This window comes from Miniopterus schreibersii (assembly GCF_964146895.1).
Source record: "Miniopterus schreibersii genome assembly, chromosome: 13".
Taxonomy (NCBI): domain Eukaryota; kingdom Metazoa; phylum Chordata; class Mammalia; order Chiroptera; family Miniopteridae; genus Miniopterus; species Miniopterus schreibersii.
Genome location: NC_138113.1, coordinates 50,398,940 through 50,414,044, shown reverse-complemented (window position 1 = coordinate 50,414,044; position 15,105 = coordinate 50,398,940). Strand labels below are relative to the sequence as shown.

General features: G+C 53.4%; 1 protein-coding gene across 5 annotated transcripts in view; it reads right to left on the bottom strand.

The window, feature by feature from the left end:
- The window catches only part of PAX8 (paired box 8), a 52,758-nt gene that overhangs the window by 6,230 nt on the left and 31,423 nt on the right, over nt 1-15,105 (bottom strand). For 2 of the 5 annotated variants that reach the window (XM_081156303.1, XM_081156304.1), the window contains exons 6-10: nt 14,815-14,940; nt 14,415-14,590; nt 10,012-10,132; nt 9,416-9,622; nt 2,411-2,512 (exon numbers count right to left, since the gene is read on the bottom strand). In XM_081156303.1, the coding sequence (XP_081012429.1) occupies nt 2,411-2,512; nt 9,416-9,622; nt 10,012-10,132; nt 14,415-14,590; nt 14,815-14,940 (732 nt within the window). The remainder of the gene's footprint in view (nt 1-2,410; nt 2,513-9,415; nt 9,623-10,011; nt 10,133-14,414; nt 14,591-14,814; nt 14,941-15,105) is intronic. The other 3 variants (XM_081156306.1, XM_081156307.1, XM_081156305.1) reach the window with 2 other exon arrangements.

Sequence of the window (15,105 nt, the reverse complement as noted above, 5' to 3'; positions counted from 1 at the left end):
ATGAATAGATGAAAGGGAGGGAGGGAGGGAGGGAGGGAGGGAGGGAGGGAGGGAGGGAGGGAGGGAGGGAAAAATGAATGAGAAGACGCATGTATCACTGGAAAAAGGTGTGTAAAGATAAATGGAAGGAAAGCTGGATAGGTGGATGGATGGATCAAACTATCTCTGGAGCTGTTCATTCAGCTCCAGAACTGGTATGAGCATCATTAACTGTGTGAATGGGGCAGGGAAAACAATGACAATTAGGAGGCAAAACAAGAGAAATCTTGTCCTGCCCTATTTCCATGTTGCTCTCCTAGATCTGGTGTCATTATTTCTGGTATGGTGGGAGGCAGTGTGGAGTGGTTGACAGAGACCTAGGTTTGAAATCAAAATGCCTGTTTTGAACAACTCAGCCACTTAGTATGGTTATAACCCTGAGCACACCCCTTTGCTTTTCTAAGCTGTTTTCTTATCTCTATAAAACGAGGATAATAGCAGCTTCCCAGGCTTATGGTGAAGCTAAGTGAGAACTAAAGTTCTGTATATGAATGACTGGGCGCACAGAAGAGCAGAATAACTAGTTTCTTCCTTCCACAACTGATTAAAGACCATCATTAACATGCCTTGCTTGAAACATTTATTATTTACATAGCACATAGTAGGTGCCTTAATAGATGTTATTGATTTTAATGGAAGGAATCCTTGTTGCCACTGGGAGATTGTGGCCACTGGTAAGAGATGAACAAATAAGAATTTATTTGCCCCATGGAGATCCTAGGAACCAGGTGAAACAATTAAATAGCACTGCATTTTCTGAAAACTGGTTTTGCGTGTAATTTACTGGGAACCAATCCAATCCACCGCACAAGGCAAGACCCCTCCCTTTTGCAATTCACTTGTAGTGGATGCTGTGGTTGTGCTATTTTTTTGTCCACAACACCCACGCAGGATGAGGTCTTTCTGGAAACAACCTGGGGGCCTTTGATGAGAGGCCCAAGCCTTCCAGCTACCTCACAGGTCAAACTCTGGGCCCCAGGAACCCCTTGCCCTGGGCATGCCCCCGGGGATGATTCATAATTAAGAGAAAAGCCCCGGGCTTTATGTTTCTTCCTCCCCTCTAAGCAGGCGGCAGGGGAAGGTGGAGAGGTTGGAAGGGGGATGGGGGAGCCGACTGGAGCCCGGGATTTTGATTGAGAGGCCCCATTATCCACACTCTTAAAAAAATAACCGAATCTTTTCCTTTTTTATCTTGACCAATCTCATTTCACGCTCCAGAAGAGGAAGGGAGGGAGGGAGGGAGTCCGGGGCCAGGAGGGAGAGAGGAGTGAGTATTCTGTATTTTCAACGCTGCATTAAGCACATCGCCACGGTAACCAGGCAGCAACAAGTGCCAGCTCAGCAGGTTCCCAGGGAGCATAGAGCCTCCTTCCCTCCCTTGCTCTCCCTCCCTTCCCTCTGCCCAGGAGAGCCCAGCCCCCTGCCTCACACAGGACATCAGAGTGGGTGGCTGGCAAAGACAACCCCTCCTGGGGGGAGGAGAACAGACCTGGGGGAAGGCACGTCTCTGCAGTCAGGTCAGGGCACCTGGCCCAGGGCTGGCATGGGGGTCACAGAGGCCCTGATTCAGCCCCTTCCAGAAGCTCCAGGTCCTCAGGCCTCTGGGCAGCGGAAATGGTTCAATTTTACCCTTCCCATCCTTCCTTTATGATTCCTAAGAGAGACGCCTGTCCAAAGAGGCTCTCCTGTCCTCCTCACTTGTCTAGAACTTGACACCCTGGGTCACCGTTGGGTGATGACCATGCTGGCAGACAATGAAGTCCAAATGACTGGCAGGCAGGATTCCAGGACAGTCCAAATGACGATGAAGAAACGCTCCCAGCTCATCTCACACTCTGCAGGACCTTTGGAGTATCTAGAACTCGGGTCCTGCCCATGCAGGGTTGAGTGAGTGTGGGATGGAAAGGGGGCTATATTTCAACCATCATCATCATCATCGTATACACCATTCATATTCAGATGTTATAGAAATGTAAACTGAAATTCACCAGTTAAATAACTGGGAGAATAGGGGTTACTTAAAGACTGGGCTTATGTTTAGCTGCCAATGTTCTGCAGCCCATCCGGGATCCCTGAATGGATGGAAGAAATGGTAGAGCTGGGATTTGAACACTGGTCTGCCTCAATCTCTCCTTTTTCCTCATGATGGGTAACGTGGGAGCCTCTGGGAAGGAGGTCGAGCTAAGGAGAGGTAAGGAGCCAGGACGCACTGAAGTCTCTCCTCCAGACATTCAATGAGATGCACCCTTTGGTTCATCTCCCAGTTCCCTCTGGGAAGTCTATGCATGGGACACACCCTTCCTCTGGCTCCACCTTTGTCCAACACTTCCTCTTTTCAATGCTCCCCCTCCTGCCCAGCCCGGCCCCTTACCTGCCACCATGCCTGCGATGGCAGAAGAGGCATAGCTGCCCTGTCCGCTGGTGGGGATGTGGGGTGGGTATCCGGGCAGCGTTGGCCCCACCATCTCTCGCCCTGGAAAAACACAGCAAGGAGTCATCAGTTGGGCCATAGGAGGCCCCTGTACTTTACTGTCTTGCTTCCCAGAGGATCAGCAAGCTTTCCCTCCTGCCACACCCACTCTCTCCCAGGCCATTCTCCAAACCCACTTCCTCCCTCCTGTCTCCTCTGAGGCCACAGGCTCCACCAGGGAGGGAGTGCTGCAATCCTGCACTGCTCCCTGCTCTCCAGTGATTTTGTTTACATGAATCTTACTCATCCACAAACTGTCATGGTATCGAAGGGAGGCTGGGGGCTATGTCTCCTGGGTTCTCATTCCCCACAGCACCCAGCGCAGCAGCGGACGCAGCTGGCCTAAGTAAATATGTTAGAGGCCACTGGACTCAAAGCTCACACCCTTTCAGCCCCAGCTCTGAGCAGAGCCGAGGACAAGGCCCTACACAGGGAGGCATAGGTGTGGCCTACTGGCCCATTACTATCCTTTTTGGACCCATGCAGACATTGCTAATCAATCGCTGTGCTCTTTTTCCACTGAGCCAGATGGGGTCCTCCTCCTCCTGCCTGATAGATGGACACAACCTATCAGAGTCACAAGGGACAGAAAACCTTCTGGCTATCCCCAACCTAGAAAGGAGACGTGGGCTGAGAGGTATTTATCATTTAGATATGACCACGAACCGCATATCTGTCAATCCCATTCCTGAAAAAATCATTTTCAGCAAAACAGACACCATCTCTTTGTTAGTCTATATTTGTGGGTAATGCCCCTGCCCTGGTGACACCAAGACAGCTCTGTGAGGTCCCGATTTCCCTGGCTCCAAGTGTCCTTTACATCAGGAAGTCAAACCTTCCCATTTGGGAGACCCCACCTGACCTGGCGAGTTTCTTTCCATCTGCATCCTGTGCCTACAGTCACATGTCCCTCAGCCTAACCCCTAGATCAGACTCCCTCATCAAGGATTCTTGGCAAGGGGATGACACATGGTGGTCTGCCCAGTTATGACCACTGTCCCAGCATATTTATTAATAATACCCATTTCACTCTCAAAATCCCTCAGCTTGAAGGATGAATTATTTGGTCATCTGAGCTCTTGGTGATGTTTCAGGGTTTCTCAACCTCAGCACTACTGACATTTGGGGTTGGATTCATCTTTGTGTAGGGCCGTCCTCTGCATTGTAGAATATTCAGGACCATCCCTGGCCTCTACCTACTGGATGCCAGTAGCAGTTCCCACCCAGTGTGGCAACCAGAGATGTCTCCAAATATTGCCACATGTCCCCTGGTCGAAAACTTGCCCCTGGCTGCAATCCACTGTGTTAGACTGTGGCCATTTTACCCCATGCCTCTGCCTCTTGCACACCACACTGGGGCTGCTTGTCCTTCTAGGACTTATGTGGGCCCCTGTGAGTCCCTGTCAGACAACTTACTAAGTCCATCCCCTCTATGGCATTGCCAGTCGAACTTCCTCCTGACAGTCCCTGTAGGTCGTTCATACCTCAGCCCTTCAGGGGGTGTCTGGTAACGATGGAAGGAAGGTACATCCATGGAACTCTACAAACTGTCAGAACCATGGTGACTAATTCCTCTTTACCTCTCTTTCTGCAGAGTACCTGAAGGCAAGTTGTTCATTCAACAAATATTTATGAATGAGTCTGATGTACTAGGCACTTTTCTGACCACTTGGGGATACAGCAGGAAGCAAGAAAGCTATGTTAGCAAGGCCAGGATGGGGCATAGACTAGGATGGGCGCTGGGAGCCAAGCCTACAGGGTAGATGAACAGTACCAGGCCTACTGGACTCCTGCCTTTCCTCTGGAGGGAAGGGTCTAGGAATCGGAGGACCTCGGTTCTTATCCTGCTTTTGTGGCTCATATTCTAAGTGGCCTTAGACCAGCCGCCCGCATGCCCCAAGCTTCAGTTCCTTCACATGCAAAATGGGGAAAAAGAAGAGAAGCTTAATGCACCTCATCACTTTACTATCTTATCACTGTCGCTGTGATGTTACCAATGAAATCCAGAGCCAGGGTCTCATGCCACAGGCAAACACTGATTAGTGCAACGAACGCATTCTGTTACAAGTCAAAGGAACAGGTATAGAATCAATCCCATTTGAAGTGAGTTATCTGTGAAACCGTGTGAATGTGTTGATGAGACCCAGGGACCAACTCTTCTTAAGTCACAACTCAGTTCAGTCACAGTGGCTCCCTGGGTCCCATCCCAGGAGAACTAGCCCCCAAATTACTCTTGGAAATGGAATTCATGAGTCTCAGTCCCATTCTGAGATTTTAATCTTTGTTTCTCCTTAGTCACCTAAATTTCTCACAGTGGGGCAGAGATTTCCAAACCAAATGCTGGAGCAGACCCCGGTGCTCCTCTCATGACCTTGGCCTCCTGGACAGGCCAGTAAGACTCTCTTCAGGGCAGCCCTGTCCTAGGCTGTGGTTCCAGAAACTTTCCTATCGGTCCCACAAAACTCTTTCCTTCAGTTCCTCAAACCCTTAATTTATTTGACCTTTATTAATTTAATAAAGCGATGTGACCTTTATTAATTTATTTTATATGAAGTCTGGCTGTGATTGGTGCCAGACCAAACAGAGTGGAACCCACTAGAATTCTACCGATGGGTTCAGTGCATTTGACTCAGGGTCCAAACAAGCAAGGGGTTGGAAGTGTTGATGAGAAAAAAAGAATGTTAGTGTATTTAGAAGGAGCAGGAGAAGGCTACTGAAGATATACTGAGGTACAATCTTATCTTTCCTGAGAGAGGACTGCAATATGGTCAGCTCTCTGGCTCAGCCCTCAGCCCTTGGACCAAGAGCCTGGCCCGGAGCCCCAGGGAGAGAAGGGCTGGCGTGGCGTCTGCAAGGGCAGGAGGAGTACAGGGGGTGGGCAGGCGGCCTGGGCAGGACAGAGGTGGGAGAGGAGGGAGGAGATGGCAGGTCAGCCCTGATACCTTCGCTCTTCCTTTCCCCCTTACTTCCTCCTGTCGAGGGGGTGGGGGCCCAGGTCCAGGCCAGGCTGTGGCTGAGGAACACACCACTTCATTTCTCGGACCTATATCTTCCTGTCTGTCTCACAAGGAGCTGTTTTTGGTGAGAGATGGTGAAGTGGATTCACCTTACTTCTGGGATGGGAAGGATTCTGAGGCTGCGTCTGTGTCCCCCACGATGGGGATGGAGGTGAGGTCAGTCTTGGCTCCCAAGCCACCTATTTGCAGGGCTGATCCTTCCTCCTGCCCTCATCCTGTCCCTTCTAGCTCCTGACCTTGTTGCTTCTTGAGCAGCTCAGTGGGCAGAGCACCAGGGCACATACTCTTCTCAAGTCACAACTCAATTCAGTCACAGTGGCTCCCTGGGTCCCATCCCATGAGAACTAGCCCCCAAATTACTCTTGGAAATGGAATTCATGAGTCTCATTCCCCTGTATTCTGAGATTTTAATCTTTGTTTCTCCTTAGTCAGCTAAATTTCTCACAGTGGGGCAGAGATTTCCGAACCAAATGCTGGAGCAGACCCTGGTGTTCCTCTCATGACCTTGGCCTCCTGGACAGGCCGGTGAGACTCTCTTCAGGGCAGCCCTTTCCCAGGCTGTGGTTCCAGAAACTTTTCTATCAGTCCCACAAAACTATTTTTTTCGATTCCTCAAACACATGGTCTCTTCCCCGAAAGCCAAGAACCTTGCACCCTTCCTAGAGATGAAACCACGGAAGCCTCGAGGCCCTCCATTCCAGCCTAACCACGCCCTTTACCCACTTATTTATTTTTAAGGGTCTTCACCACAAGTTTATCTTTGGTTTGTAATTTTATCTCCTCTGTACTCGGACATGTTTCCAACATGGTCTTATTTTTAAGAAATTGGCATAAGCACAGGCCCACGTTGACTGGCTGTGAAGCGGGGCTCTATAAGAAGACACCAGCACACCAGATATATTGGTGAATATTGTAAATATTGGTAAGAGCAAGATCAGAACCACGGTGTGGAGGAATTCAGAAGGCAGGGGTGGTTTCAGACAATTTTATTTGCCCCTTTTGATGTCTGCCCTCTACCTGACCCTTTTTAGTTCCTTATCTTGTTCTGATAGCAAGGAGAATTTATGGCGATCCCGATATCTCTCTGGCAGGACTAAATACAATTTTGCACAAAAGGATGGAGGAGGGTAATGGACTCTGATGATAAAACCATACTCAGAGCCTCTGACCAGCTGAGCTGGAGTGAGCCCTGGAGCAGCCAGGACCAGGCTCTTACAGATGGTTCCTGGCGAGTATGCTGGGACCCCAGCTGGGGCACTTGAAGGGAACTGGGGGGATGGGGGGCAATCCTACATTCCCCAAACCCTGGTGCTGCTCCATTCTAGGCTGGTTTAGGAAGCAGCTGAGAGCCAGAAGGACAGTCAGAGCCTCTGCGTTGGGAAGGGAGTGACCTGGAGAGACTGTGAAGCAGGGAAAGGTTATAGAAGGCAGCAGGAGAGTCCCCAGGAAGCCTCAGAGGAGGGTCCATGTAGGTGGGGGCTGAGCTGGTTTGGAATGAATACCCCCCGCCTCCCTTTTCTCCCCTTAGTCCTGGCTTCCTTTCTTTTCTTTCAAATTCACCTCTCCCTCCAATGTATGGGTTTCTAGTCCCCCCACCCTTGAGATCCTTCTCCTGCCAACCTCCTACCTTTCCTTCTCCCAGTGTGGCCTCCTAGTCTGCTTACCATGGCTCAGCCACATGGTAGGTATTTAGGTCTAATCTTTAAGGAGCCCCAGGCCCACACCCTGGGCTCGGCTTGGACACCAGCCATCATAGCCTTGTGCCCAGGCCACAGGGCTGGCCCAGCTCTGTAAGCTGCAGCCCTGACTTGCTTCTGCTCTTGACAACCCGCCTGCACCCAGCCCCTTGAGCCTGGGTGCAGTCTGCTCTTCTCAGAGCCCCTGACTCTGTGCTATCTGTGCCCTACAGTCAGCCCTCAGCCTTCCCAGGGGTCACACCCTGCGCCTCAGCATCTCCTGGGCCTGGCCCAGGGCCACCAGCCTGAAGGACACACCAAAGCTGTGCATTTGCTGCCTAAAGGACCCTGGGCCTCTGCCATGCTGCTCTGCCCGCCTGCGTGTCCTGCTTCTGGTCTGGAGAGTGACCGTGTCACTAAACTAAGAGGTGATAGAAGCTGAAAGTGTCCCCTGATTTGATTGCATGTTGATGGGGGTGCTTGAAGCCTGGACAGGGTGACAGTGAGGGGAGAAAGTGTGGGGACTTGGAGGCATGGAGTTTGCCCTGGGCTGTTCTAGCTATACTCTGTACCAACACTCACTGTGCTCTGAGACATCTGTCCTTCCCCCTCACTTGGCAGGTCCTCACATGCCTTATCCACACCCTATCCCCTTACCTGCTTCACTGCGCCCCCCTGGCCCTGGCCTGTCATTCACGCGAGGTAGGCAGGCCTGCCCAGTGGTGGCTGGTCGACCCACAGGGGATGGAAGCCTCTTCTGTTCCCCTCCTCCCGCCCCACCCCAGCCCATTTTCTCTGGCTGACATCACCCAGCTCACGGATTTTTCTCCTTTCATCACTTTGGTCAAAACAAATGACCCATCTCCGCTGACTTCACCCTCTTTTGAAATTCTGAACCTCTGAGTCAACATTTTCTTCCTTTCTTCCCACACACTGGGCTTCCTTTATTAACCCTTCACCTCTGTGCCCACCTCTTCTGAGATGGCCCCCCACATCAGAGGTGGGGGTGCACGGAGAAATCCCCGGTGCCCAACAGACGGGGTGGAGAGGCCTTGGAGGGAAAGGTGGCTGAACTTGGGTGAGACAACGGTGATTCCTATGGAAGCTGGAGGTCTGCTCTTCTGAGCAGTGATTTTCAAGTCCAAGGACTCTCGGGGGACAGAGCCCCACCTTCAAGCAGAGCTACTCTTCAGTTGTCTGATTCGGGACCTGACTTCCTTAAACGCTTTCATTTTGAGAGAGTTGCTAGGTCTCCAGCATGTTTGAAAAACACTGGTTAGAAGGGCTGTCCCCCTTTTGCTTCGCCCTGGGTCTTGGTTCAAGCCCTGGGCCCACACCTGAAACAGCCTCATCTCTGGGGAGGCCCTTCTGATATCTGAGGACTGTACGGGGACTCGGCCCCCATCTTCACTCAGCCACAGGCCTTCTCTGCCCAAACCAAATACCTCACTCTTCCAGCCACTGCTCAGGCCCTAGCTGGACAGCCGATGGCCTTCTGCTAGGGAGACCCAGCCCTGCCGGGTCTGACACACAGGGCACACTGGGCCAAGCCCTCACTTGTCCACCACACTCCTATTCGGGGCCCCAGGTGGGCCCTTCCCTCGGTCCTGCCTCCCTCAGTATAAGATTCGCTCTAGACGCCCCTGAGGTGCTTCGGCTTTGAATGCTCAGAGGAGAGGAGACTCAGGTGGTGAGTCACTGTGCTGAGTGTCCTTCAAGGGTGATGCTGCTAAGCACATGGGACAGGAGCTACACCCTGGAGACCCAACTGTGACTGGCCCTCTGTCTTCTTTAGAAATTTGATCTGGAAATTGGCTCCAAAATCAGCTGGCTTTTTTCCTCCAAACTTTTGTCAAATTTTTCCTTAATTTTTTTTTTTTTTTTTTTTACCCAGCCCAAGTGTTCATTTCACAGCACAGTTTCTGGTCTCAGGGTCCCTGCTCTTCCATGGGGCCTTGGGGCAAGGTTATGGAAAGCTGCCAAGCACCCCACTTTCAGGCACTCCCAGACTGCTCACCCCCATGGCCTGACTCTGCTGCATGGAGACACACATACTGGCACTTCCAACAGTTACGGGAGGAAGTCGGGGAGAGGCTGATGATGGACAGGACTGAGGGCCAGAGAGGGGACTAGACCCCCTGGGACCAAGGGACTGGCCCTGAGGACCCCTCCCGCCCCCACAAAGGCTGCAGGCCCGGGCCTCCCTGGCGTACCTGAGAGGAGGGCCTGGCCCGCGAGCTGCCCATACACGGAGGCAGCGTGGGGAAAGGCATTGAAGGGCGGGACCGAGGCTCCCGCTGGGACCCCAGAGCCGACTTGCTGCAGGTCCAAAAAGGCGGAGCTAGATAAAGAGGAAGGGGTGGAGCTAGAACTGGACACCTCGGGGCTTTCCTGCTTTATGGCGAAGGGTGAGTGAGGATCTGCCAGGGAGGGAGACAAGGAGAGAGGGTGAGATGAAGTGGGAGCATGCACAACCAAGCTATGAGATGGGGGTGCGGGGCTGGGGCGGCTGGGCTGGGTGCTCCTCTGAGTGAGGTGGAAGCAGCTCTACCCTGCTGAGCCTCTGCCAGTGAACATAGAGGGCTGTGTGCCCACCTCTCCAGCAGTGAGGCAGCGGGCAGAGGAGGGGCTGAGCCGAGGGTAAGACCCTCCTGACCCACCAGGCGGCCCAACCAGCACAGCCCCTCTCCTCTCCAGGTCCAGGGCCCTAACACTTTCCTCCTCACGCCAGCCATGCCCTGCCTTCACCTGCCCTCCAGCCCAACCTGGCAGCCGGGCCACATGGCCCAGGAGATTCTGGGCATCCTACCTGTCACCACGGGGTAGGTCTGGTGAGTCGAGAGGTTGCGCCCCAAAGGTGTGTTGGAAGGGGTCAGGGTGGCCTTCCCATCATCCAGGGCGCTGTTGAGCAGGGGCAGTGGGTAGAGGCCCTGGAGAACAAAGAAAAGTCAGTATAGGGGCCCCTGGGGCAAGCCTTACCTGCAGCCATCCCTCAGAAAATACTCGCTCATGGTTCCCTTCTTCTGCTCATTCTTAACTCCGCTTAGGGTGTTTCATTCTCCGATCACAGCCTCCCTGTTCTCTTAATCCCAGGCTCACGGCTCCCCGTCTGCAGCCAGCTGGTGGCCTGTGAGCAGGCACAGGATGGAGTGACTCCTTCTGAGGACTTCACCGTGGCTGGAGGGTAGGTTCCCTTCCCTGTCTGCTCACAGGATGTGAACCCACCAAGGACAAGATACAGGGTGGAGCCTTCGGCCTACAGGACCATGTAGAGAGCTTCATTCGGTTCATTTATTATTCCTCTCCAGATAGGAAATGTGGGCGCCGAAAGGTCAAGAAGCTTGTCCCTCTACTATATGGGGCAGAGCCAGGATTAAACCCAAGGGGTCTGGCTCCAGGGCTATGCTCCCAGGCGCTGCCCTAAACTGGTTAACATCATCACTTCTTACATCTGCAAAGAGCTTTGTATCTGTTACCCCGACCCATTCCCCTGGCAGCCCTGTGACGTGGGTAAGCAATATTATGTCTGTTTTCTATGTGGAGAGCCTGAAGCCCTGCGGTCTTTATGAAATGGGCTGCACTGAGGACACCTGCCCCCAACCCCGGTGCTCTCTCCTTCAGTAACTCAGCAGCCAGGGCTCCCCACCAGAACAGGACTGGTGAATTTCCTTTCTCTCTCTCATTACCCAAACAAATAGAAATGTTCAGGTTCAGCCCAGAGATGACACTTGGGTTAATTTTGTTTGAAAAACTCTTTATCAAGTACCTGGGGATTTCTTTATGAAGATCTCATGTTAGACTCTCCCCAGCCTCCACTGACACAAGCAGGGCCATCTCCTAAGGTGCTCCCTCCAGAAAGAAGCTGTTCAATTTAAGGGTGCACACACTGCCCCTCACCATGACCCCTCCCGCCAGAGGGCAAGGCAGCACACACACCTGTTCCCCACGTGAGGGTCGCACACATCACAAACGCGCTATGGGAAATTGTGCAAAACTGAATTCAAGCCCTGGTCCGTGTGGCTCAGTTGGTTGGGCATCGTTCCATGCGCCAAAGGGTTGCTGGTTCGATTCTAGGTCTGGGCACATGCCCAGGTTGTGGGCTCAGTCCCCGATAAGGGGTGTGTGGGAGCCAGTGGGTCCATGTTCCACTTTCACATCGATGTTTCTCTCTCTCTCCCTCTCCCTTCCTCTCTCGGTAAAAATCAATTTAAAAAATCTTTATTAAAAAAAAGGTAATCTTTAAAACAAGATAACTGACCTCAAGGATTGCTTCCTAGTTATGTAACAGCCCACTAAGGCAACCACTTCCAATGACTTCCATCGAGCTGGTTCTCCAAGGAGCCACAGCACTCTCCATGGCACTTTTGGAGGCCATGAGGGCACTGTTATTGTGCAGAGCAATTATTGACTCAGTGGTGCTCTGGTCCCTACCTCCAAGGGCTTTGAGGCAGGGTGGAGATGCTTACAACACAGCTTAACAAAACTGAACAAAATACCTAATTTCTAGAAGGGGTAAGGCAAATTTAAAATGCCTTCTGAATGTGTTGGCTCTGTACCAAAATACCTACTGGAATCCTCTAGCTGTTCTAAAATCCAGGAAATTTAGTGAAAACCTCCAAACCTATATAGCCAGATATGGTGGTGATGCCGCAGAGAATGGCTTACACATACCAGTGATGGCTGGATTCCTTACGGAGACTGAACTTGAACTGGGGTGCAGAGCTGCTCGATGCTTTAGAACTTGGGTGAGCCCTGCTTCTGCACCACCAGCCAGGCCGCTTTAGTGTCCTGGCCTCTCTGAGCCTTGATTTGTATCACTCGTGTGATACGGGCAGTGGGATCTGCTTCCTAAGGCTGATGTAAGGGCCGAGGTGTTACGTACACATACGGAGCACTCAGAGCAGAGAGCCTGAGAACAGCATGTACTCTGTGCATAGCTACCCCAGGCAGTATTATCCCAGTTATCTGAAGAGTTAGGAGCTGCCAAGTTCTTGGTCTCTGTCATCCTGCCATTCACTTCTGTCGATCAGCTTCTCAGAGCACTTGAAAAATAGAGGAACGAGAGCCACAGAGACCCCTAACTAAGCCTGGTACTGAGACGTGACCCTGCTGTCGAACACTTTCCCCCTTCTCAGTTTTACAGAAAAGACGGCATGTCTTTGCCCCGCCTGAGGCCAGGTGTGAGGACCTGTGCTCCTACCAGCTGCCCAAGCCTGACGGTCTCGCTGTGTCAGGCCAGAGAGCCTCGCTGTGCCAGGTGAGAGACCACGGGTGTTCCTTTGGCAGCACCAGCGGACACCAAGGGTGGGAAAGGCACTGCACCAGGCTGGGCTCTCCCTGCCCCAGCAGAAGCCAGGTGAATGAATGAACAGCTGGCAACTGAGGCAACTGACTGGGGGAGGGAGGGGCACTGATGAGCATGTTGGGCCCCTGTCTCCTCGTCTGGGGGATGAAGGATTGGAGCAGTTCCACGGCTTTCAAACTCTCTTTTCCAGTCTCCATATAAGAACCTACCTTGAAGCACCACCTCTAACACAGTGGGCCAGTCTGAGTCACACCAGGGCCTCAGGCCTGAGCTCCACAGCTGCTTTCTCCCAAGCCCCCTCTACCTCCCGGTCCCTCCCTCATCTCCACACAAATAATGTGGTCCCAAGATCACTCTAGCTCTGACTCTCCCACTCCACAATTCCCAATGCAGGTCTGCCAGCGTGGTACAGTCTAGGTCTCCTTGTGACCCAGCAGGGTCCCTGGTGGGGGAGGGGGGAGGTGACTCAGGAATGGAGCCAGGGAATGGCTCTGAAGCCCAGCAGGTGCCCAGGGCCTCAACAATGGGGCTCGTTCGCTCTGCCAGGATGGCTGGTGCTTGCCCTCTCGGTTGTGCAGGCTGCTCTGAACATGGCGAGCTCCCACTGCTGCACCCTGCTCCCTCCAGAGCCGTGTGCTGACTCTCGCTGAGCACCCAGCCCTGTCCCCAGGTCTGCTGACAGCCAGCTTTCTCTGCACCCCTCTGGCTGCCATGGCCCAGGCTGATAAAATCGCTGACGCAGATTGCCTGCCCAGCTGCAGGTGCTGGCACGGGCCCAGCTACCCAGACGGCCATTGGCAATAGTTCGGCTGATTGGTGGCATCATCACCATTGTCCTACTCAGATCTTAAAGGTCTAAGGGTTTGCTTCACTCCTACGACAATGACAGTGTGAGCAGAGGGGGGGAGCAGACACCGCACCCCAAAACTCTCCAGGGGGCCGACTGGCTGGGGGGGAGACATGTGACTATTGATAGATAGAAAGGGCCAGAGGCAGGTGGAACTTTGCTGGGCCCAAGGGAGATGTCTGCCGTGTCTGCCACCCTCGCAAAAGCCAGCTCACTATAAACTGTCGCCATCCTGAGCTGGAAACGAGAGCCCTTGGAGCTTGCAGTCCATTGTCTGCATTTCTCAACTCATTCACTCAACCACCTTTACTGAGCGTCTATTATATATAACAGGGCTCACGCTCGGTGGTAGAGATTTTATACGATGCTCTAAGATGCTGCCCGCTGTGTCGTTATATCTCTGTCCACTGGACATTGGTCCAGCGTGAGAAGTGACCAGCAGTGGCAGGCTGACATGCAGAAACACAGGAGCAAGAGGGGACACACCCCCGGGGGGAAAGGAAGGACTCATGGGCAAAGTGATGCTTGAGCTGAGTCATAATGGCCTGGCGGTATTTTTCCAGGCAGAGAAGTGGGAGGAAAGGCATCTGTAGGGAGGCACACAATGTGCCAGCGCACAGAGGTGTGAACGGGAGTGCATGCTCGGGAGCATGAGTAATGCAGGGTCATGGGTGTGCAGGCCTGACTGGCAGGGAAGTGCTGGTTGAGGTCACAGTGTGGAGGCTTTGGGCTGCAGCTCTACAGCTGTGGAAGCTGACCCTGCAGTGTGGGGTGGCACTGAGGGCAGGGGGTTGGCACGACCTGGCTGTGTGGCTCCCCATCAAAGGGCTGAGCTCGGTATGGATGAGGGAAGGCCAGAGGGCCAGGAGAAGGAGGAAGTGCCAGCATCTGGTGAAACAGCAGATGTGTCAGGCTTGGAGCTGCATGAAGCTTGTGTCCTGAGCAATCAAAGCAACTTCTGGCTGCTTTGGTGGCAGGACTGCCGGCAGATCAGCGGTCTGCAGAGACTACCTTGCTCGGCGCAGCCCACCACAGCTCACCTCCACATCCCAGTTCTCACCTGCTCGCCTTTGGTGTGACTGGGGGAGGCATAGGCCTCAGGGTAGTGCTGCCGCTCGAAGGGGCACTCGAGGGGCTCGAGGTGGTGCTGGCTGAAGGCGTCTGTGCGGAGGTGCTTGCGGGGCCCGCTGCTGCTGCTCTGGGAGTCGATGCTCAGCCGGCAGCTGTCTTGGTCACCTGGTGTCCCCGGGCAGGAAGAAAGCTTTCAGGGGACCCATCCACCCACCCTCAGGCCAGAGTGGAGGAGCAGACTGAGCTGCAGAGCGAGGGGAAAGGACCCAGGTCCCAGGCCTCAGGGCTCAGAGCTCAGAGCTGTAGCTGGCTCAGAGTCAGGCCCCATTAGAGGCTGAGATAATGGCCCTCCTGCACCCCAACCTGCCCTCCGTGCTCCCCACACTCACTGTCATCCATCTTCCTCTTGCTGTCGCTCCCGGGCTGGGCGATCCCCAGCAGCCCATTGATGGAGTAGGTGGAGCCCAGAGAGTCGGACTGGGGTGACTCCGGGGGTGTCACGGCTGAGCTGGGGACTGCAGGGCATGAGAGGGACAGAGTCAGGATGTGGGAGGGACACCCCTGAGAGCTCCTGCCCCCACCATGGAGGAGTAGGGATGCGGGTGGCAGGGGTTCTAGAGTCAAGGCCTCATGATGTGCTTCCTAAATATCTCAGTGACTCACCCCTGGGAGCCCCGCAA